This window comes from Ascidiella aspersa, chromosome 1 (assembly GCF_963924565.1).
Source record: "Ascidiella aspersa chromosome 1, kaAscAspe10.2, whole genome shotgun sequence".
NCBI classification, from domain to species: domain Eukaryota; kingdom Metazoa; phylum Chordata; class Ascidiacea; order Phlebobranchia; family Ascidiidae; genus Ascidiella; species Ascidiella aspersa.
Window position 1 is genome coordinate 34,499,302 of NC_139447.1, and position 24,382 is coordinate 34,523,683.

At 36.5% G+C, this 24,382-nt stretch overlaps 2 protein-coding genes across 2 annotated transcripts; one reads left to right on the forward strand and one right to left on the reverse strand.

Moving 5' to 3' along the window:
- Positions 1-1,823: 1,823 nt before the first annotated feature.
- LOC146169942 (uncharacterized) lies at positions 1,824-21,272 on the forward strand. Its single transcript, XM_083395369.1, has 16 exons — positions 1,824-2,031; positions 2,697-2,844; positions 4,450-4,557; positions 5,316-5,426; positions 7,280-7,450; positions 7,883-8,015; positions 8,538-8,690; positions 9,691-9,793; positions 10,984-11,095; positions 11,945-12,178; positions 13,262-13,319; positions 15,612-15,868; positions 16,337-16,546; positions 17,534-17,666; positions 17,810-17,894; positions 19,734-21,272. The coding sequence occupies exons 1-16, from the start codon at positions 1,906-1,908 to the stop codon at positions 19,980-19,982; spliced, it is 2,391 nt and encodes a 796-aa protein (XP_083251495.1). The 5' UTR covers positions 1,824-1,905; the 3' UTR covers positions 19,983-21,272.
- Positions 20,918-23,456, reverse strand: LOC146169943 (large ribosomal subunit protein mL54-like). Its single transcript, XM_083395471.1, has 3 exons — positions 23,296-23,456; positions 22,426-22,573; positions 20,918-21,354 (listed from the first exon to the last, which is right to left on the reverse strand). Exons 1-3 carry the CDS (start codon positions 23,393-23,395, stop codon positions 21,090-21,092), a joined length of 513 nt encoding a protein of 170 aa, XP_083251597.1. The 5' UTR covers positions 23,396-23,456; the 3' UTR covers positions 20,918-21,089.
- Between the last annotated feature and the right edge of the window lie 926 nt (positions 23,457-24,382).

Below are 24,382 nucleotides of genomic sequence, written 5' to 3' on the forward strand. Positions count from 1 at the left end.
ATATTTAGGTACGACCCTATACCTATAACTTCTACCGTTTAGAAAAAATCAGCTCAGTCCGTTACTATTGCAGCTATTTCTTTATGTGGCGCAACGTTGTTGTGCAACGTGATATGCTCGGGTGTAGCAGACCGGAACACGTTTTCGCGCGCTAACCAGTCGTGCGAGGCAACAACAATCGATTTATTCACTGTAGCGCATTTTTTAAATACTGGCAGTATTAGATTAATTACGTTGGTTTTTCAATCGAATTAACTTGGTTAGTACTTTGGACAAATACCTTGACTGAGACTTGGCTTGGGCAACTGATGACTTGTATTGGGACTTAACTTGTTACTTTGTTGAAAAGACTTGACTTTGCATTTGGGTAATTTTACAAAAAACATAACTGAAACTTAATTCATTTTAAAATGACTTGTTTGCAACACCGGAAATGGTACGAAAATGTTAGCCCAGTGGTCCCAAAACCCAATTTTTCAATGATTCGCCGTCCCTCACAACGAAAACACATCGAAAAGAAAAAAAACGCCACTTTATAAATACCAATGTAAAAAGAAAACAATTACAATAAAAGTAATAAATATATAGCGAACAGTATTCAAATGGATCCATTTATCTCGCCTTGGTTTATAACATCCATCTATTTTAAGTACTTTTTTATTTGTGGAGCCCAGTAAAATGCTTTACGGACACCCGTTTAGTCTTTTTATGATGGTAATTAAAATACATGGTTTCTAGATTATTTTTAAATCATTGTGACAATTATTATCAGGCTCTTACAACTTTCAAAACAACTATACGGTAACGTTAAACACTGAAACGAAATCTAATTGATGTGATATCAATTTTCTTTGGTAAAGACGTTTTTCCTTTGAAACTCTGTTAATTTCAACAACTCAGTTATTAATATGCAAATGTATAGAAATGGATGTTACATCCGTTCAAGTTAAGCTACTCAATTTAACATATACTATATCATTAGTATTAAAGCTTTCATATTTTTTTTTACTCTCACGTACAACATACTTTTTCACGTACAACATACCACTTTCGCTAAGTAGCGCTACAGAGCAATTAACATTATACAACATCGAAAACAAGTCTGTTATTAGCTTTTTCGATTCTAGTCAAGTACGAGCAATTTCCTCTCAACTGAGCTGGTTTCATCCAATCCAACCGGTTTACGTTTCTCGCCTTGTTACGTCACAAAGCCTGCGGCAATTCGGCGCACACGGCGAAAGAACTGATCATCATTATTCTTGTCGGTAACAAAAACCTAATGACAATTTTAAGCATGAAAGAAGTTACCCGTGAAGGCTGTTTTTGTGTATTAAACAAGAACAAATGTTTTGTTTTGTTTAATATGTTTTTACGCAATAATATTTGCTGTATTTATGGTTTGATAATGTCGATTATAGCCTGATGTGACCTATTTATTTAGCACATATGGAGTTAAATGAGTTCTAGAATGAATATCCTTATGCAGATTAATATTACTAAGGAAATACTGAAAGGTTTGGGTTAACTTAAATAGATGGCATAAGTGTCGTTAAAGTTCTTGAGGAAAAAGGTCATTTTAGTATATTGTTCTTGTTTTATTATAAGTCAAGTTGCTAATCGAACAGAATAAGAAGAATTGCGTTCCACCTTTGATACAGCGAGGTTTGGATGTAATTCAGTCATGGTGATGATACAACTACGTTTCGAAACGTTGTTATCAAGATAATGTCGATTTATTTGTCCTTTTTGGCTTTGAGATTAATTATTATCAAGCTATATTTCAAATTCGTGCATAGTTTACCTAAGTTCTTGTTTCAGCTTTAGCTACGGTTTAAGATACAAGTGTGTCATTAAACTAAGCATAATAATAAACTGCAAAATAAATAAAACTCCAAATTCAGCAAAATGACGAACTGGATACTAAGTGTTATTCTGGCGCTAACGTTGAAAATGTTAGCTACCCGTGTGCATGGATTTGGACCCAAACTACTGTACAGCCTTAACTTTGACAGAGATATCGCCGCTATTAAGGTAATTTTCAAATGGCCAAGTTTCAAATAGCAATATTTTAACATGCTTTGCATTTTTTTTGTGTAACATTTTTAAGTCAATTGACTTATCCAAAAAAACAAATGTGAACACATTTCTAAAGGATGTTGCATACGACATCATTTTAGCAAATTTAAAACAGTCTTGCCATAATTATTCCGACTTGCTGTAATTTGCACAATCTTTGATAAAATATTGGACTAACAATAGTTAACTTTATATTAAAACTATAGTTTTAACATTTTTATGCCACTGCGCAATGATTTTAACCGATAAAATGTCGAGTTTTAAATCAATGCTGTGGTTCCGAATCTGACTCGAGAAACGACAGAGTCGGTTTATTTAGCTGGAGTCGGGATCTGGACTTTAAGCAAGACTACGAAATACTGAAACTGACAAAGCTGCAAATTGTAAAGGAGGGATAGCTTTTGGAGGTTATGGGTGGATGAGTTATTTGACCCAACTATGAGTGGATTGCTGAATATCCACCTTATATTAGTTATGTAAATGGTTAGAGACACAGGCTGTAGAGTCGGAGCCGGAGCCGGACACGGAACTGGACGAAATCGCACATTTCGCCGAAGTCGGACTCGGGTTGTTTTTAACCGACTTCGCAACCCTGTTTTAAATAAAACTTTACATTACAGATAATTAATCGACAGCTGTTTATCATGGCGCCCTACCAGATCAGCGTGGTAGATAACATCCAGTGGAAATTTCGACAGCGCAAGCGAATGCTATCCAGGGTAATCAACAAGGAGATTGCTGACCCGAGAATGATAGGAAGAATACCAGGTACATATATACTGGACATGAATGGACTTTTTATACTGCGTTTATAAAATTTTTAAAAGCGCTAACTCAATATATCTATTTTTAAGTTTGGGTCAGTCTTAGCCAGTGTTGTAAATGACTTAAGTCCCAGTCGAGTCATTTGAAAAATAACTTCAGTCCCAGTCAAGTCTTTTGCAAAAAATAACAAGTCAAGTCATTATTGTAGCAAGTGAACTATAGGTCAAGTCATTGACATAAAAACAAAACGTTCAACAGTTAAATTTCATAAACTCAACCGACAACCGTGTATGGAAAATAACAAAATTTAAAACTTCTTGTAGCAAGCAAATTGTTTTACTTGTAGAAATTTCGCCACGCAGAAATATTATTTTAACTTAATTGAACGAAAAAAATAAAACAATATAAGCGCGATTGCTCGACCTAAGAGCAATTTGGGCTTTGCTTAAAAAAATGCCTCATTAAATGCTTTGTGCTGCGTTTTATCTTGTTATCTTGCATAGCTGTAAGGCTTTATGTTGATGGACCGCCTCTTAATGTCAAAGTTCACATGAATTTAGCCACCGATAACTATTTAATCCTTAGTTAATTATTACAAGTAGCCGTTTTAAGAAAGCCCGCGGGACAAATCATCTGAGTGTCGTGTACTTACTGATCAAAACCTTCAGCCCTACATAATTTTATAAAAAACTAGACGTTTCAAACCAATGGTTGAACTGCAGTGTGTGCGACGAGAGGAATCTAAACTTCTAAATGTTGACATTAGTTTAAGTATCAATAAAATATGTGCCGTTTTGCAAAAATGCATCATTTGTTTCAACATTTTTAGTTTGTGGAATAATACTAAACCAGTGTTTTTGAAAACAATGCATTAAAATAAAAACAATTTGGTCACTTCCAATATTTTTAGTGCGATATCTGGATTGTTTGGATTAGCACAAAATTGATATTCGGGCTGTAATGTGCTTAGCAGCAACAGGCCCCGTAATTGCGACCTTTTTGTAACATAACGAGTAGAGATCGACCGATATCACTTTTTTAACCGATACCCGATTTTTTACAATTTTGTCAATCGGTACCGATACCGAGTTTTTTATATACCTTGGAAATCAAAGCTTGAATGAATTGAAAATAAAATCTAAATAACCTTTTAGTTTATATACCTTTATTAATTATTAAACTATTATTTTGCATATTAACTTGGCGTGATGCTAAAACCCATTTTTTTTATCCAAAAATGGGTTGTTGTTTGTTGTACAGAAAAATTATGTCATATTTTCGTACTAAAATATCAGCCAAAGTATCGGCCTACATTTACCGATACCGATATATCGGTAGAAGCCAAATATCAGCCAATATTATCGGTAGACCGATATATCGGTCTATCTCTAATAACGAGTCTGTTTTTACGTAACAAAAACATTAAGCAAATCAACGATAATTAAGCAAAACATGTAAATGTAGGACAAACAATTTTTAATTGTCACAAGTTTAATCTTTGGCAAATCGTATATAAATTGCTCTTTGCTCTAGTCTAGTCTTGTAACTACTTCTTTCTATTTAAAATTAAATGCACAACATGCAATTGTATTGTTTTTTGCTTGTCAGCTGGAACTTTTCGTGGCGACAAAACAGCTACATACTGGGTGAGTTCAAGAGGAACCAACGACACGAACGGGGCAATTTACGTTCTAAAACAGACCTCCACCTATTCACGTAAGTCTTGATAGCGCATTTAAAACGCCCAACATGTTTTACTGATGATAAATGTGTTTCATAAAATGTCAAATTTAGTGGCATGTTAATAATAAAAAAAATGCGCAATCTAAGCCGTTAAGGAAACCTATAAAAGAGATTCATTCAAGTTCAAGTGTAACGATGAAATTCTGGGTTTAAATCAATTTTTTATAGTTAGGCTGACCGCTAAGAATTTGAGAGAGAGGGGCTATGACTCTTAAGTATCTAAAAAAAAAGTACCTTAGTTGCTCAAACGGATAATTTGTTATCGGCAGAATTACAATGTATATTCGGTGAGACTGTTTAAGAAATTTAAAAGCCTGTTTCGGCCAATCAAAACATCGTAAAAACACTGGATCAAATAAGTTAAAAAGTATTTCTGATGTATTACCGCTACCAGTGTACTTCTGCATGCGGACCGTTCATGGTGGAACCGTGGCAAACTGACTGCGTAAAATATGAAGATATATCCTCACCCTTACACGTAAATGACGACAATGACTTCAAATTGGAGCAAATATTTTCAAAGTTTCCTGTCTTAGTCAAAGTCAGTCATTATTAAGTTCTATCTAGTCATTTATTTAAATTAATACGAGGCTGGTGATGTATTTTTTTGTGGCGAAATATATTTCTCTTTTAAATGACTAGAACTTATTAATGACTAACTTTGACTAAGACAGGGAAGTCTAAAAATATTTATTGAACCTTATAGTAATTATTCGCAATTTGAATTGTAGTAATACAGGACATCACTGTGGATTCGGGTTGGAGTTATGAGAAGGCTCAGTGGGTTGACATGAATATGGACGGAAGGAGAGATTGTCTGACAGCTCGTTACAGGGGAGGAGGTATGTAATTTAAGCGGAATGCTCAACTAAAGTGCGCTGAGTAAATTGGGTAAACAGCTGCCATCAGTGTAGGCGACTGAATTATTTTTACACATGGGTTTGTCGGTAATGTTTAGCTAACGATATAGGGGCATTTGGATTAACACAGAGTTTTTCAACTTTTTTTGAGCCAAATTTGTTTTGTATTCAATAATTTTGAGGAAAACCAAACGCAAGTTTATAATTATGAATTAAAATAAACAAAACGACAAAAATTAAGTCACACCTTCAGTTTTTCTTAGTGCTTTATCTCGGCCCGTTTTGATGAGCATAAAAGTCATATTCTGGCTGTGCGGTACTTAATGAGCAACAAACCAACAACCTTATTATTACACAATTTACTGTAAATAAAGCACATTTAGATGGAACGTTCAAACTGACAATGGCTTTCATAAAACTATACTTACGTCCGCTAGAGCAGTGTTCCTTAATCAAGTGAATGGTTCAACCCAGGGTGAATTAAATTTTTGCAGGGGTGAACCAACCAAAAGGGGTGAATAAGGGTGAACCGTCAGAAAGGGGATGATAGCTTGCGTGCAGGGCGGATATTCCGGGTGTTCAACCTGTTCAGTGAACAGGTGAAAATTTCCAGAAACAAGCCGCATTCCTAGTCACTTTTTCAATTTTCTGCAGTAAATCGAATACCAAAATGTTGTGTTTTGGTGTTTTTTGCTCATTGTAATAGTGAAGTTGCACTGAGTATATAAGTACAAAAGTTTGGTGACTGTGTTTTGTGCTTTTGTAGCTTTATATTTCTGGTTCGAGACATTGTAGATTTGCAATGGTAAAACTTAGCTTGAGTTGATTTTAACAAAAATCGATACAACCAAAGTCATTTTATGCTGTCATACATAGACGAGATAGTTTTATCATATCATGAGACAACGGTGAATGAAATCTTGAGATAGATGCTAGGGATGAAAAAAACTAAAAAAATTAAGAAGCACTGCTCTAGATTCTAGATCAGGGGTCGGCAACCTTTTTCTAGTGGCGGGCCAAAACCAAACTCAGAAAGATTTTTGCGGGCCGCATAAATTGATAAAAAATTGTGTTATTACAATGTTAGAACAACTGTGAATCAGGCTGAGCTCGGTTATTTTTTGCACTTAAAAACGTATTTAATTACATTTACAGAGTCAGTAAAGTGTTGACGCAAAGCGCGAAAAAAACGTTTGTTTTGTTTAAAATTCACACTCACACGTTTCGCCATCCATACTATGAAAAGTGTAATAAAACTACTTCGATGGAATTGAAAGTTATTCGAGCTCAGTGTTTGTTAACCGTTCTAAGTCAAGGCACACCTGGCGAGCGAAGCGAGCGCTATTTTTTGGCGGTATATACCGGTATTTCTTTTAATTTTTCGCAGGTTTTTATAACATGACCGAAAATAAAGATTAAAAAAATGTTAAAAAATATATGTCCCATATTTTTTAATACGTTTTTTGTTTTTGCGCGACGCACTTGGCAGCCTTCCACGGCGCAACGGTAAAGAATCGCGGATCTAGTTAAAAGGCAGCATCAAAACGTTAACAAACAGGACGGCCAATCACGCGAAGCGCGAAAATTTTTCGCAATTACGTAGTGAAAATAGTTAAAAAGTTTGTGAAATAGACTAGTGTCCAATTTGTCGAAGAGGCGGCGAGCCGGATGAATTACATCGGCGGGCCCGCGGGCCCTAGGTTGCCGACCCCTGTTCTAGATTATTGAAAGGTAAACGAAACCTTGGTTGTCAAGTGTCAACAACTGATACAGAGTGATTTTACATCACAAAAACTCCACCAAATATGTTGTTATCACCCGTTCTTGTTTCGCAGTCGGCCAAATGCTGTGGTTCGAGCAGCCGAGTGGTCAAAGCATCTGGGGACAACGTATCATTCACGAGGGACTTGCCGACGGCAACTTTGTGGGCTTCGTGTACGACAAGAAGACTTACATAGCGGTGGCCAGCAGCCAGTTTAACACGCTTGGACTCTACTGGACAATGCGTTAGTGTCGAAAAGTGAAATGGGCCTTGTTAATCGCCTTAATTTGGTTTACCTTTAACTTAAATAATTTTACCTAGATTTGGGCGTTCTTTTGCTGCCTTAAGTTGTCGTAAATTTTAATTTTAATGAAAAACGTTTTTTTGTTTTGTATACCTTATATATTTCGGGTAATGCAAAACCCATGAAAATGCTAATGAACATTAATATACAGTAAAGGTTTAGTTTAATATAACTCAAACATAAATTTATTGATAAAATTTTTCCTCAACGACAATTTCGAATAGCTGGCTATAGTTTTTTTAATTTTGTGAACGATTGTGTGCATTCTTAATCGATTTTGACAAATTTTGACCAAACAGGTAAAATTTGACAAAATTTTGACGTTTTCGACGAGTCAAAAAAGGATCGCCCTAATAATGAGTTATTGTGCAGATCCCCGAAACAACTGGGTGTTCAGCAGGCAAGTGCGCCACCGAGTGCTCGACAACTACGGCAGATATTTCGACGTCCAGTATGTTGATCTTAACAGGGACGGGAGGCCTGACGTTCTCACCACGACCGTACAGTAAGTTCATTGATAACTGTCTTTGCAGACTACTTTTCAGCTGTTTTAGGATAACGTACATTTGAAAATTTTAAACAGCGGGTTTTGACAACATTGAACTTTGTTCTTGGTCTTTTTTATGTATGTCATTTAACAGTGTAGAACACATTTTTATGTTTTTAAGTTAGGTGTTCATTTTTTAAAATGTATTTTGTATTTTTTTTCGCTATTTTGTTCCTAAACTTAGGCTTAGGAGCTTTACCCTTTTTCCAAAAACGAAAAAACATGTTTTTTCTTTACTATAGGTATACATAGTCATTTAACTATTGATTTATGGTTAATAATGTCATCTTATTTAAAAAAACAAACATATAAAACAGTTTAACGTTTTACAGGTGCTATTTTAATAGAGCAATATAAACAGTTTTACCTTTTTACGGATCATATTTTTATTTTTGTAACAAAAAACAAACGTATTCAAAACTACATATTTTTCGGTCAGGATATACACAGTTTAAATAATCCTTCTTCATTCGAATCCAGGATCGCTAATTCTCGAGGCCAGGTGCTTGGATACGAGATTCCTTATGACATCCAAAACGCCGACTGGAAGCGTCACGTGTTGGCCGGGGGATTTGTAGGAGACTACAGTCCTGGAAAGGCAACTGCTTTCTGGCCCAACAAGTGGAAGAAGAAGTGAGCATTCAGCAGTGTTGTAATGACTTAAGTGCACTTAAGTCACTGTTTTCAAATTACTTGACTTAAATCTATTGACCAAAATGACTTGACTTGACTTAGATCTTTTGGACAAATGATTTGACTTGGACTTACGTTAATCACTTTTAGTGCTGTATATTGCTTTTGTGTTATTTTTCTAGTTAAATTGTTGCTTATAATCAGACTAGTTTACACATTCCGATAGTTTCACAGTTTACTTTTATGTTAGTGACATGATTCGAAACTGACTTGCTCTCATAATGACTTACCTTGGACAAACGATGACTTGGACTGAGACTTGACTTGTTATTTTTTCAAAAGACTTGACTTTTAGTTATCTTATTTCAAAAATGACTTGACTGGGACTTAAGTCATGTCAAAATAACTTGTTTACAACACTGATATTCAGCTATTTCAAGTTGTGAAATGCTACTCGTTTTGGGCACCATGCATAAGCAATAAGAAAGTCGGGAAGTGATCGGAATCATCAAGATATGATAAAAAAATGGATTGAGCATGACGAGCACTTGGACATGTATTTTTGGTGGGAATTAAAAATTTCAACACATATCGCTATTTAATTTCCTGATTCAATTTTTTTGGTCCAAACTTAATCATTTTAGTTTTGGGGTTTACTTGGAAATTTTAAAGGACTAAAACGATATTTGTTTAAAAATTAGAAAAAATTTCGTGTTTTTTCGAAACGATAGCCGAAGGTGCTCAAACTTGAGAATAATTAGGCAAAACACCTGTAGCTGCGCAGGTGTGCTTTCAATACTAAAGTTTAAGGCTCGTTTTGGATTGAAATGCTATTTTAACAATTGTTTGTTTTGTGTCTCCTCATGTCAATTACAAAACCACTAAAAAGTAGCCTTAGTGTTATACAATAGCAGCATAAATATGTGAAACATGGGTAATTAGAATAACACCATCACTGTTTTCTGGGACATATTAGCTAAAACAAAACCTTATTTTCCAGGAGCGACCGACCGACCATTTTCCTGACTGGCGGATCAGAAGGAATGCTTTACTTGCTCACACCAACCCCGAAGAACAAGGGCTGGGGATACTACAGGAGTGAGGTTGGTTAACTACAGTGGTTCTTTTAGCTTACGGACCGGTAAAATTCCAAAACAAATTTTGCGGACCGGTGGATCTTCAAAAATCAAAATCAATCCAAAATGTAATTACGACAAAAGTATGCAACTTAAAAGCAAGTAATGGAAAGTCCAATTTAATGAGCAATTTGCTTCTGTCTTTTTGATATCATACGTGTTATACGTGGTTCGGTTCTATTAATTTTTTTACATACAACTGGCCTTAAAGTTTAAGACTTAAATGAGTTGTAGCCTACTTTTCAACATTTGGGCGCAACGCTTGCAGCATTGTTACGTACGATAAAATCCGAAGTAGACCATTTACTCTATGTTACGTCATACTGCTGCAGAATTACGGAGCTGGCGACGTTCTAAACTTGGTGGACAAGCCTTCAAAATCTTCATTTTGCATTTGAGATATAAAATTGTACTTTATTTGGCGGACCGGCAGGAAAGTTGATGTGGACCGGCACCTTTTTTCGGTGCTTTTCGGTTGACAAAACATGTTTTTTTTTCATCCATAGAAAACGCTATACTTGTCATCTCAAAACCATTACACTAAACTGATTTTTATGTTTTTGTAAACATTAGTTAAAAAACCTTAAAGTTGTTGGCATTTTCTTGTCACAATCCTTTAAAGCAACACTTTAACTTAAACGGTAAAATTATACGCATGACAGGGGATATTTGATGTTTTTTTTGGTAAATACTGTTAATGATAACAAAACAGTTTTTACGAAAAGCTGTTCGGTAGTCAAATACACGCAAATAACATGCAATATAAGCTTTCTGTAAAAAAGGGAAAAAATAACTAGCTAAATCAACATTGTTTATTCTACAAAACGTTACTTCGCCTCAAATTTGATAGATCGACCGTGATTTGATTCGATTTCTGTAAATACATTATTGATAAAAAGTACATTTCTTGTATTTTCCTGTCACGCCAATTTAAAACATCTCTAAAACCTGATGATCCTGTCGGATACGTTCACTCGTTTTATCAAACGGTAACTCCCAATCATTTTTGTTGGCAATAAAGCGCACATTGTTAGACCCTTTCTGTAACAATTCTATCAAAGTTTGATTTTAAGTCATGACTTATATGTCACAAACAAGTTCTGACGAGTTTGATCTAGAATCTGTAAAATGATAATATCAAAACTCTGATTTTTCAGTTGGCAGCGGGGGTCGGCACACCTGGAATCCCTTTCATCATCGACCTCAATGGAGATTCGTTTCCGGAGATATTTGTGCCGCAAGGAAGTCAGATGCACGTGTTCTCATACGGTTAGTAGATCCTGTTGAGGAAAAAATATAATCGTTCCTGAAAGACTGGTAAAAATTGTTTTTAAGCTCACATCATGATCAAGTGATCGGCCAACTAATTATTATCGCATCTTTCGTCCGAATGGGATTAATGTTCATATTGCAAATTTATTGTTTGTTTGGTTTATGTTTTGACCCATCATTTGGAAAGGCCAAATCATTGTTTTTTGTACAATAGGTTTTTAGTCGTTTTAGTAGAAAGTGCGCAGATTTTTTATTCGGAGTTTTAGGCAATATATTTACTTTATCCCAACATTCTCTTGTTTTCGGATTACACCAATTTTTAGTTAAACATAAAGATTTTAATTATGCTTTCATATACCCCCCCTAAAACTATTCCAGAGGGGTCCATGGGTCCAAGTAAAAGAACCACTGTCCTATATTAAAGAAGCGTTTCTGCGTAGAAAGTGTGCCAAATTTTTTGGGGGTTTGTATATATATTATTTAAAGCAGTGGTTATAAAACTTTTAATACCCCAGACCCCTATTCTTTTTTTGTCTCGCGTGGACCACGGTAGGCAAAACAAAATTCAAAAATGACGTCATAAATTTACGTCACAGTAGAAATAGACTTCATAAATTTGGTGATTTTGATTCAAAAGTTGGCAAGTGAAATGAAATTTAAATACGTTCAGTGTAAAACCGTTTTATTTATAGTCAAAAGTCTTTTTTGAAAAATTGTTTATTTAAAAAAAAGTAATATTTCAATTAGGCCTTCACAGACCCCATAAAACTAGTTCACGGACCCTCAAGGGGTCCATGGACCCCATCTTAAGAACCCTGCTTTAACGTAACATCCCTTTGTTTTTAGATTACAGCTCTTCGGCCGCGAACGCCCCAAAGAAAGCAAGCAGCAACGCTGGCAAAGTGACCATTACCAAACCCACAGTGGTATTCAGGAACCCCTTTTTCCGCCCCACACCCTCGAGGCCACCCCCCGCCATACCAGCCGGGGCAACTCCGGTAGGGGGCTCTATCGGTAGGGGTCCCATCGGTGGGGTTCCAATTGATGACACGGCTGGGAATCTCCCTTCTGGCACCGGGGGTAGGTCGTGAGGGACTAGCGTTGTTTTTTTTAATTCATAATGTTTCCTAAACCGAAAAATATGTGGATACATGTGTTTTGTATGTTGTTGAAGATTTTCATTACCAAGTGTTTTGCGAACTGAAGCAGATTTATACGCAGGGATTACAGATCTTTCTTATTTATAAGATTTGTCCTTACTTCAAGCAGGGCTGCGTAGACGGTTAAAAATAACCCCTAGAGTCCGACTCCGGACAAAAAAATGCACCCCAGTGTGATGGCCTTATCCAGGTGCGACTCTACAGCCTGTATTTCACCCATTTACGTAACTAGAAATTGAAGTGGATAACAATTAGCAATCTACTCATAGGAGTGTCCTATACCTCATCCACCCACAATACGTGGATTGAAAATATTCCCCCATATGCTATTCCACCTTGGCAATTTTCAGTTGGTGACCATAACAGTCACAAAATTTGGTATTTTGCATGCGCACGTCGGAGACTCAAGTTTAACGTGGTCGTCCCGAATCCGACTTCAGGTAACAAAACCCACTCGGTCGAGTCCCGAGTCCGACTCCGCAGCCCTGCTGTCAAGATCTATATCTTAGAAAGTTATTGTTTTCATTTTTAGGAATTATGACTTACATCCTTAATTTGCTTCAATTTTTAATGCAAACTTATTTATGTTATCCAAACTGTCGAGGGGTTGTTCGCTATCAACTCATCTTTTTCGAGTTGTCCTTATTTTAGGTGGTAAAGCAATGGTATCCCTGTTTATTCGTGTTAAATCAGGCCTGGGTAAACTATGGCCCGCCTAGCAATGTAGTCCAACGCGTGGCTCTTTTTCTGAGCTATAGTGTTTAGCAGAAATAAACCTTTACGATTTTAATCTTGATTTTAGAATGCCCTATGGATTAAATTACACTTCTAACTTGTAAGGCATCCTTACTTTTCTATGTTTTCCAATAATGTCCCCAGCTTGTCAAAACAATGCTTGTTACAGTTTTTCGGAAAACAATTTGCACTTATGTTTTGTGTATTTCACTGTAAACAACGCATTTGGTAGTTGAAAATGTGAAAAATTATGTGTTATTCTTTGCAGGTAACTCAGGAAGGTTTTCACCAGCCAGGCCGGCATCGGGCAACAATGCAGTCAACAGGTAATTACAAACTATGAGACAAATTGGTGAAAAAACGCAAATTGTTAAGGTTACAGTTTTGCAATAGCTGTTTGGCCTAGGTTTCAAATTTAATTGTTGATAAAAATTGTATTTTTCTCCGCCAATCCAGTTGTTTCAAGTGAAGCTTGAAAGCTGAACCACTAGTCTAATGGTAATACAAACCTTTTAAACAGTACCAAACCTAACTACTATATTTAAACCTTCTGGTGGATGTTGAGTAAAAAGATATCGAATACACAAACGTTGTGGGAACCGGGTTGGAACCACTTTTCCAACTTTAAAGCAGATGCCAATTTGGTTGTTTGAAATACGTCTTTAAAAACGAAAAATATCGAACCGAACAATGAAAACTTTAAAACGGTAACAAACCTAACCATTATATTTAAACCTTTATAATGTTTCCTTAAGTATCGATACTACCACTTAGCATCGCGTATCTGCACCGATCCGATATTATCGTACACCCTTACTTGTCAGTTTTTATTTTCAATCAGTTGTTTTAGGTACAGCATAAAAAGTAAAGCATTTAAACTTTTACCTTTAAACTTTAAAAAATTGGCAAACCTAATCATGATTAAACCTCATGTTTCCTTACCGGTTGAGTACCGATGATGAGTACCGACAGTTAAAAAATTGAAACATTTATACCTTTAACCATGACAGCTTTAAAACAGCAACAAACCCAACAATACATATTCACATATTTCTAACGTTTCCTTACAGACAACCCCAAGTCAGGGGAGTCGGTTGGGAATCACCTATGCACCTATGCAGTGGTTCCCATTTAAACTTAAAACAGACGCCACCTTGTAGTTCTTTTAGATACCCCTTCAAATCGGAAACATGGGCCTACCGAACCGTACCATTAAAACTTTAAAACAGTAACAAACCTAACCACTTTATTTCACATTTGTAATGTCGGCTCCGATTCGATATTATCGGAAATCTCCAATTGCATTCAACGGCAATCGGACGCTAACCATGAGTTGTTTCAGGAGAAGCTTAAAATCTAAAACACATATACCCTTAAGGCCCGTTTACACTACAGCTGCACTGAGCGCAGCTGAGCTGCACTGGGCGTGAAATTGTTTTCACTACAGCTGCAGTGAGCTGCACTGGGCGTAAAAATCGCGACAAAACGTAACGTTTTTCTATAGCTGCACTGGGCTTGAGTTTAGCAAAGCGTGGAAATCGCTCCAAAGCGTATGTTTTCCAGCTGCACGGGGCTTGAGTTTAGCAAAGCGTAACTTTAAGCTAGCTGCAGCTGCTGCACGGGGCTTGAGTTTAGCAAAGCGTGAAACGCTCGCCACAATAGAATTTAAATACAAATTACGCTTTGCTCAGCTCAGTGCAGCTGTAGTGTAAACGGGCCTATAATTTAAAAAAATTAAAACAGTAACAAACCTAGGCATTATATCGAAATTTTTTGGTGGATGTTAATTAAGAAGATATCGAAAATTAAAACGTTGGTGGAATCGGTTTGGAACCACTTAATATGGGTACCAATCAATTGTTTTAGTGTACCTTAAAAACTGAAACACTTAAACCTTTAACATTGCAACTTTAAAACAGTAACAAACCTAACAATTATATTCACACATTTATAATGTTTACTCATTATAAGTATCGATACAACCACTTAGCATCGCGTATCGGCTCCGACCCGCTACTGTCAGAAATCTCTAATTGTATTAAACGGTAAATGGACGCCAATCAGTTGTTTTAGGTGCACCTTAAAAACTAAAACATTTAAACTTTTACCATTGAAACTTCAAAACTGTAACAGACCTAACCATTATATTTAAACATTTTAGTAAAAAAGTGGATTTAAGTAAAACGATATTGATAAATAAAACGCTCTTGAGGAATTAGTTAGAAACCACTAATGTATAGCGGTTCTCAATTAAACTTTAAACAGACGTCAATTTATAGTTGTTTTAAATAGAGCTTTAAAACTGAAACATTTATACACATACTATTAAAACATTAACAAACCTAACCATTATATTCACACATTAATAATGTTTACTTACATTTATACCTTTACCATTGAACTTTAAAGAAGTAACATACCTAGTAATTATATTCAAACATTTCTAACGTCTATGGTTACAGATTACAGGCAACCACAAGAGACATCATGAAATACGCTTTATTATCGAATAATAAAGCATAACTGAAAACTAAGAATGGTGACCGATAACGTTTAAAACATAGAATAATGTTTAAAAACTTAAAGACGAAGTCTCATTGCGTAATGTTACCTTACAGGCAACCTCCATCCGGAAACCCGACTCCGTTCTTACCGCCAGCCACGGTCAGTCCTGTTGTAGTTGTTGGTCCCAACGGTCTTCTCTACACCCGTTTAGGCCCCAACTACGTCCCCCTGCCCTTCGGCAGCCCACTACAGCCGGCCCCGGTTGCCACGGGCAACGACACCATCATCCCGATGCCGTCTGACGTCACAACGCCGGTGATTCCCCCTTTCTTTGTCGAGAGCGCTCAACCTGAACTGCCCTATCAGCAGCGTAAGTGCATAGAACTAAACCGATTCTAGGGTAAAGCAGGTTTTCTTGAACTGGGGGCCGCGAATCTCTAGGGTTTGTAATGAAGTCACACGAATACAGTAGAGCTTTTCTGAAACTTTCAAATGACGTTTTCCCGAAATAGGTCAGTTTTTATTTTTAATCGGCCAGTGATGTGATTGCACAAATTTTACTCGGCCCAATTGAGTATTTGCAAAATTAAAATTATCAGTTAATGAAACTGCTGTCCGAAACAAACCATCGTACAATTGTTGTTTTAGTGGTGGAGTGATAATACATCCCTTTTTAAATGAACTAAATTCATGAAACGTTTTTGATTTCAGTTTTGGGGCATTTTTAAATTAGGGTTTAATGCTTTGTATTTTATATTCCCCGGTTTATACCCAGCGCAAACTTCGAACCACTGTACGTTCTCAAATCAATCAACTCTTCTATTTCATTTGTTCGCAGCCGCTCCGCCCAACCTCATTCTGTGGGTGACTCCCGACAACTACGCTTTCCACAGCGAGGCGAGGGACATATGTGAGGTGAACCGGCATACGTTGTGCTCCATACAGCAGCTACAGGAGGCAGCCATCAACGGTGGAGTCATACCTGACTTTGAGTGGGGATGGTACGACCAAGATAAAAGGGCAGCCAGCCTGGAGAAGTGCACCCCTGGTAGGAATTGATTTGTCCCGCTGGTGTTATGTTCTTTAAGCAGATAAAGAATTGGACAACTAAACATCCTATAAAATGAATTACATCCTATATATAAATTAAAGACATAGGCCTACGTACAAATCTCTTTCTTTAGCGCCACTTTGCGGAAACAATCGTTTTCGTGTTATAAATCGACAACAATACAAGAGTATAGCGACTACAGAAATGCCTGACACTGGACAATTTAGATCTATTCGGGTACCCCATATTTTGTACAGGAAGTAGGAGAAGTCTGTTTAGGTGTAGTCTTGGTTAGTCGGGGTGCTGCTATACTGTCCCTATTTCGAAAATTTGTCCACATTTTAAGGCCTACTTCTTAAAAAATTAAGTATTTATTTGTAAGAGTATTTAATCCTTATCACCGTTACTTCTCGACTTCCTTTTTTCTGTTTATATAGCGTTCTAAAACATCCGAGCGTCTATATAATGATTCGCTTTTATCTCAGTCTCATTTTACCGCACTGAAGATGGCATAAGCACTTGCCGAAACGTTTGCTAATAGAAGAATGAATCTTTTATTATTTATTTGGGCCACTCTCTTTCTACTGAAGATTATGAACAGTGTTTAGTGTTCCTAATTGTAGGAAATTTTTTAATTTAAATCAGTGATTTAACTTGTATTTGACTAGGTCTAGCAATGACTTCACAAAATGACTTAACTGGGACTTCATTTCAAAATGTCTAGTTTATAATACTGCGTATTAGCGATTAGTGTGTTCACAGGAATTTAGTGGAAGTGCGTAAGAGAAAGTTGACTTACGTTAATGACTTGATTTCAGTACAGCCTTTTTATGTTGTACGGTTATGACCTTTTTGAAGACTTTGCTGGAAAAATGTCATGGCTGGCTCTTAGAACCGTTTTTCGACGGCTTTATGATAAGCAGTCAGCACACTTGTAAGCCAACCACAATTTACAAACTGTGCAGCGCAATTTTTGATTGACAGGCGAAGTGAAGTGGAAAGGGCTCGAGTGTTACAACGGTGACGTACAACACACCCCGGTGTACAGCGACGCAAATTTACCGGCTCTTTGCTGCACCATCGTGGCAGGAGCGAACGTTACCTACGAGAAATTTGTGTAAGTGTGTTCGGTCGTAAGACACTACAGTCCTTGCTTTACTTTGATTGCTGGTGTTACACAGAACTTCTGGTTACATTTACCGACTCTTATTGTAATAACAACCAATAATTTGTTGTAACCGTATACAATTAACTTTCCAGGCGAAAAAATGACGCCGCTCGACAGTGCGCCAAGTCAAAGCAACATCTCTGCTCTTTGGACGAAATGTTAGATGTTTGGGATCAGGTGAGACAAAACAGCCAAGACCTTTCTGTGTTTTTGGGTGCATTTTAAACGATTGAATATTTACATTTTCGAAAGTAAGAACGGGCCATTTATGTGATAACATATATTGCTTCAGGTTTAGAGTGTGGCGATTTATTGCAATCCATTTGCTAGACATAAGATTATTTAGACGTGAGTTCTTTGCACTTTTTGGAGTCGGTTGGATTGGTATGCACCTATAGGCCATAGGATTACTTTCGTAATCTAAGCACAGTATGAGACCTAGCTGCCGCCGAATAGCCTTCGTATAATCTGTATTAAACAAAAAAGAATAATTGTTTTTTACATCAGACACTATTTACCGTATTTTCAAACGGCACTCCTTGAAAGTTTTTTTCTGGTTTGCATTTGTTGAAATCAAACAGACTGTAATATAACATATTGCAAATCAAGCTTCTGTAAGGCGATGATTGCTAACTCGTACATTGGTTTTGTAAAGATTAGACTTGACTTAAGTCTTTTGGACAAATTACTTTGGTTAAAATGAAATGTTTCATTAACATATTTTTTTTAAATTAGGTTATTTATCCTAATTTGTGTACATAGAACTATTTGCTTGCTATGAGTTGCATTTTTTGTTATTAATTAGTTGAGTTAGTTTGTGGGGCACGAGTTTAGTTAGTTTTGAACTCCAGACTCCAATTCTAAGTTGCGTGCTTATAACTCGTTAGCCAACCACAATACTTCAAGGTGAATATAATTCTATTAGCTAGTTTTCAAGCATATAGACAAATCCTTGTGCTGACCGCACAGAGAGAATGACAGCCAGTAAGCACTTTACACTTTGGTGCGAGTAGACAATAAATCTGTGGCATAAGCCGATACAGCGTAAATTGCACCGTAAACACAAAAGCTCTTATCCGGTACTTAATCGTGCGCTCTACATATATCTATCCAACCCATTTAGATTTGTGCTTAGGACGATTAGAGCGAAATGAACATAAACAAGGCAATGAGTCACACGAGTTGTAGCTTTTAGCAACACGTTCAACAACAAGATGTTTTTCTTCTGTCGATAAGCCAACGAACGACAGGTGTTTTGTTGTTGTTCCCTTGTCCCGTTCACGTCCTTCCGTCATACGTGGTGAAAATCGTGAAACTGTGAAAACATAAAAGAGAGAAGGGGGCAGTAAATAGTTCGGGAATACATTCTATTATTGTTTTACATTGAGCAACATCACCTTTATAATTTTGCAATTTTTTTTAGTTTGCACAATTCGTTCAATGTAAGTTTTTTAAACAAACGACGCATCACAAGAAAATACGTTTTTAAATTGCTGCTTATTCTCTGTTGCTTTTAACAAAGGCAGGTAATGGGCTTATCCCTAAATTCGTGTTTGGACTTGCACGATTTGAAGTATATGTGTCGCGCGTGGATGAATCATTATGATTGTAACGAGGAATTTTTTCGTCTCGTGTTTTTTTTTCTACCTAACTAGACGCGTTGTGCGTTCTTTGATTCAGACTTCCCTAACTAAAACCCAAAAATGTACCAAATGTTTAAAAGAATTTGGAATTTTAACACAAAGTTATTGTGTGCACAACAATATTAAATCGTGAAACCTTTCGATCGGCATTTTAACTTATATATTTTTTTTGATATTTTTAAAAGTATTTTCACTTGGTGAACTAGACAGAATCAGTTATTGTTTAATCGTGCGCTCTACAAGTTCCATAATCGGACGAGTTTATCCATTTTATTAGTTTAAGGTTTAAGCAGTCGACTTGGACTTCACTTATTTTGCAAATGATTTGACTAACTCCAAAACTGACTTGTCACTTTGTTTTTTCTACACGCAGTCGACTTACAAGGACATGATGCTGGGCTGGTTCGACATGGACGGTCACCTGGTCAAGATGACCCACGGATGCGATGCGAACGCTATTCCCTGGCCGGGCTATATGTGCGTGCAGGGAAAGCTGGAGGTCACGCAGATCCAGACCATAGTACAGCAGCACGCATTCTGCTGCGGGAGCCCAGCCGTTCGAACTGCCCTGTCGTTTTCGTTGTTAATCGCTTCGCTGTGCTTCGCCTTTTGGTTCCGATAGGGGAAGTCTTGTTTGTTTATTTTTATGAGGGTTATTTTTTAGTTGGTAAACACACTGTTGGCGTACTTTTTGTTCTGCCCAGCCCACCAAAAGCACGTCCAAAAATGTGCTTTCAACAACTATTCAGTCGTAACACCGATTTTTGCAAGTTTAGGAACAAAAATATTTAATAAGACTTTTTTTTAAGTTATTTTTATTTAAGAGCGAACAACGTCAATATCGCAATATTTTGAAAAGTTAAGTTACAACTTTCTAAAGCAACACAAACTGTATTATTCAAGTTATTTCAAACACAAAAGTGTTAAATGTGTTTTGGTACTGACGTAAAACAGGTCAATATATAACCAGCAAGGCATGCACAGTTGTCCCAATTTACTCTTTTCTTAAATACTTTTAAATAATGCTTAAATCGTTTGCCGAATAAAAAAAAACGCCTGCATACGTTGCACGCTATCCGATGTTGTTTCACTATAATCCTAAAACCTTTATTTTTGCGATAATTTCGGATAGCTAAGTGCTATAGCTAACTTGAACAGTTAAATTGGTAACAGGTCGCTATTCGTTCCCTAAACATACACTTGTTGTCAAGAATCAGGATGTCGTATTTCTAAAACATCCTGATCACGAATTTTAGCAATATTTAATATTTTTACATTTGTACACTGTCATCTTTCAGAAAGTGTTATGAAAATCGTTAAGTTTGTTGCACCTGTGTAGTGTGATCTTGTCGATCATAAAGCAGATTATCTTGTATATATGATATCGCAAATTCACTTTTTTGCCAATAAATTGGACTGACAGACTACAGCAAGATTATTTCTCTGGGGTCTGTGATTTTAGTGTCAATTTTTCAGAAAAAAAATCAAACTTTACATTCTCTTGCAATCAATACATGAGTAATTTCTGAAATTGTGTTTATCATATAAAAAAAAAACTATAATTATGTATAGTTCTGAATTGTTTACTAAACACTGAAAAAATGTTTCCATCGCATGAACACTTTGACAGCGCATTTTTTTTATTTCGTAAAACTTCTTCCATCTAAGCAACGCTTGTTTTATACCGATTGTGAAACATAGTTTTATGGAATTAAAAGTAACAAAAAGTCTACGACTTTGCACTTTCATTCTGTAGTTTCTGTTCCGTGTTCGTTGTTGTTTTTTCAAGTTCCACTTTTCCGGGAGCTTTCAGTGGCAGTCTGCTTCGAAAGTGCAACTGGTAAGACTTGGGCTCGCGAAAAAAGCCCTTCTGATCTCGATTTCTTTTACTTTCAATAAACATCTTTTGTGATTTGAAGGATTTCCAGTATTCCCTGGTGTTTGGGTCCATCTGATAATAGCGCTTCGGCCTGCCAGTGTGTATAGTCCACAGCCTAGGTGAAAGACACTGAAAGTTATTTAAGCAAACAACTTGGTTGAAATACAAGGTAAAAAAAATTAATTATATAATTAAGATATAGCATAGATTTAAAATAGGAAATTTAATTATTACAAATCTCCAAAGAAAAAACACACAGCAAATACTGTGTAATACATTTGTCCAAATCAGAGATACAGAACTATCTAAAGCAAAAATAAGTTTGAGCTGAATTTAATGCGATAAACTTGGTCCATGACTCTATGAGGTTAAATCTCCCAGCTCGCAAGTACCATATATTGCTCCAATAAACATGTAATGCTACCCATAAATTGTTGGATGTAATTTAAAACTAAATTTTGATAAAATATCAAACTGAATGACAGATTTTACCAGGGCTGAGGAGCCAGAGCTGGAGCCCGGAGCTAAGCATTTTCTCTGGAGCCAGAGCCGGAGCCATTGTTATTATTTTTGTGGAGCTGGAGCCGGAGCCATTTTTATTATTTTTGTGGAGCTGGAGCCGGAGCCCTTTTTATTATTTTTGTGGAGCTGGAGCCATTTTTCAATTTGTGGTGCTAAAGCTAAGAAATTATATTTTGTACTATCTCCAACGTTAGTTAGACAAAAGCAATTTTTAAAACTTGCCATTGAATAAGTGACTGGTGGCACCGGAGCTGGAGCCGGAGTCATTGGGTGTGTGTTTGATGGCTCGAGAGCTGGAGCCGGAGCCAAAGGATATGAGTTTTACTACTCCGGAGCCAAAGGATTGAGTTTTACGACTCCGGAGCTGGAGCCGGAGCCATTTATTAATTGCCTGATGGCTCCGGAGCTGGAGCCGGAGCTAATGCTATTTTACGGTGGCTCCCCAAGTCAAAAAACAGTTGCCCCAATAATTAGTGATAACTTTTTCTGAGTATATATAATATTGAAATCTACAGTATTATGTTTTTCTCAAGGGTAACAAAGTTAAAAGGTTAACAGTCACTGCTGAAGTATTATTTCTACAACGTAGTGTGATATGTAACAATTCAAGAGTTTTATACTAGGAGACGTGCAAAACAAAAATTGTTTAATTTAGAAAACTTGCCAGTCAGGGTATTCGCTGTCCGGTTTTAGAAGTGGGTCTTCGCCATCTTTGTACTTGTTTAATCCGCAGCAACGGGTCTGAAGAAGTTTTCCATCTTGAATCGGTGCAGGCCGTTCGACTGCAACTGCCTTGGCTTGTTTTCCCTTCCCTTAACAATTGTAGGAAAGAACAATTCAACAAAACATGAACAGAGGAAAATTGAGTGAAAATAATTTGTTCAGGAGTAAAACTTGGATATTTTATGTCTCCTTTGAAATGTTAAAATTCTAAGTTTATTATTCCAAGTGAAACAGAAATTGATCTTTTAAACAAAAGTTTGTTTTTTTCACTTAAAGGTAAACAATCGATTAAGTAAAAAAACTAAATGTTAGTTTATAACTCTAACAACGCTTCTTAACCACAACGCAGCTGCAAACTTGTGCACAATAAAAGGTTCCCAGTTGAATATAAAGTATTTGTAAAAAATAAAATATTTCTTTTTTAATTGATTTTAACTTTCTCATTCGGCCTAGTTAAATAATCCCACAGTACTTTACAGATATGCAACTATGATGCCTAAATAATAAATAAATTCCTGTTTAAATTTAACCCAGGTTGGAAAATTAGGCCTGTGCGGAGTTTTACCCCTTTATCTTTTTGTTCCCCGCGCAATTGTACTCTCAGCCGCGGCCGTAAAGCTCGGCGCGAAAAAACTCTCAAACGCCGCGCTTTTTTAGCACTGCAAGTTTTAGAAATCACGTTATTAAAGCCGCGCAAATGAGAACAAAAACTTAGTGTTAAAGCACGCAATTTTGGACTACATTACCATCTCCCAGGCGCAATGTCCACAATTTTCAATCTGTAAAATAACTAAACTACAGTCGTGCTTACCAGGCTTGCCAGCAAAAGCGCCACCAGGCTTTTTTGCAGCTCTTGGAAGCGACGTGTGAAAAAGTCTGATTTGACGACAAAGCATGGAATTAAAACTCATTCTTGGCGCATTGAAACTGTTCAAAAAAGTGCAAAAAATTGTCTCCCACTTTCTAAGTGGACCGAAACTATTAATCACGTTTACTCAGAATTACGTCATAAAAGTAAGTATGTCATGGGTGAATAAAATTGATAAACTGAAAGTCTTACCTCTGGCATTTAACTTTGCGTTACACACTTGGTATTATTGTCCAGCCATCACAATGTTGATTGTTGTAACGTTTTCGTTTTAAAAACTGGAAATTTTTTTGTTTCGTTGTGGCAAAAACAAATCAAACCTCCTTATCAACTCGACGTGATTTTCGACTGATAATAACTTAGCGGATTTTTTCTCCAAACTTTTGTTTTTTCTTTCCACATTACAAACAGTAATAAAACAAGCAACATTTAATCACAAATTTAATTTTACACAAATAGATTTAGCTATTCCGAATGCCATCAACCCCTTATTTGAGAATTTGCAACTTTGCAAATGTTTTTAAATTTGACTTTCGGTACGCCCAACGACATATCAAGAGTTTCTATGTCGTTGGTACGCCACATGGGAGCAACCGATATGGTCCAGTGATTCTTACTTTGGATATTTGTTTACAAAATTGCCACTTAAGCGTTTATTAACTTTTTGCAGTTTGGCGTTATGCCCAAAATTGCAAGGTGGCAAATGGCAATATAATGACGACCCAACCAGTAGAGACAACAGTATACAAATTTTGTAAGCATAACGTTAACTCTGAGCATTAGGTTAGAAAAGTTGTTTTTCTGTTAATTTCAAGCATACGTAGTCGACAGTCGTGCGTTCGCCGCATACTTTCCCTTTTCGATTGTTAACTTATGTCAAAGTTTTTCTGATATCTTATTACGAAAAAAACAGATACAGCCCCGGGTTTTCTCCATTCTTTAAACCAATAGATCTGGAAAGTTTTTAATTTGCCCTTGGGCAGTTTCATTTGGTAATCTACTTGGACAACCTTAGTTGAATTAAGCAAAG

Bases quoted from the DNA above. Each gene is read 5' to 3' on its own strand.
- LOC146169942 (XM_083395369.1), top strand. From the start codon at position 1,906: ATGACGAACTGGATACTAAGTGTTATTCTGGCGCTAACGTTGAAAATG. The intron at 4,558-5,315 runs GTAAGTCTTGAT...TTTGAATTGTAG, and splicing joins ACAGACCTCCACCTATTCAC to TAATACAGGACATCACTGTG. The intron at 11,096-11,944 runs GTTAGTAGATCC...CTTTGTTTTTAG, and splicing joins GATGCACGTGTTCTCATACG to ATTACAGCTCTTCGGCCGCG.
- LOC146169943 (XM_083395471.1), bottom strand. From the start codon at position 23,395: ATGAGTTTTAATTCCATGCTTTGTCGTCAAATCAGACTTTTTCACACG. The intron at 22,574-23,295 runs GTAAGCACGACT...ACAATTGTTAAG, and splicing joins CGCTTTTGCTGGCAAGCCTG to GGAAGGGAAAACAAGCCAAG. The intron at 21,355-22,425 runs GCAAGTTTTCTA...TCTTTCACCTAG, and splicing joins GACAGCGAATACCCTGACTG to GCTGTGGACTATACACACTG.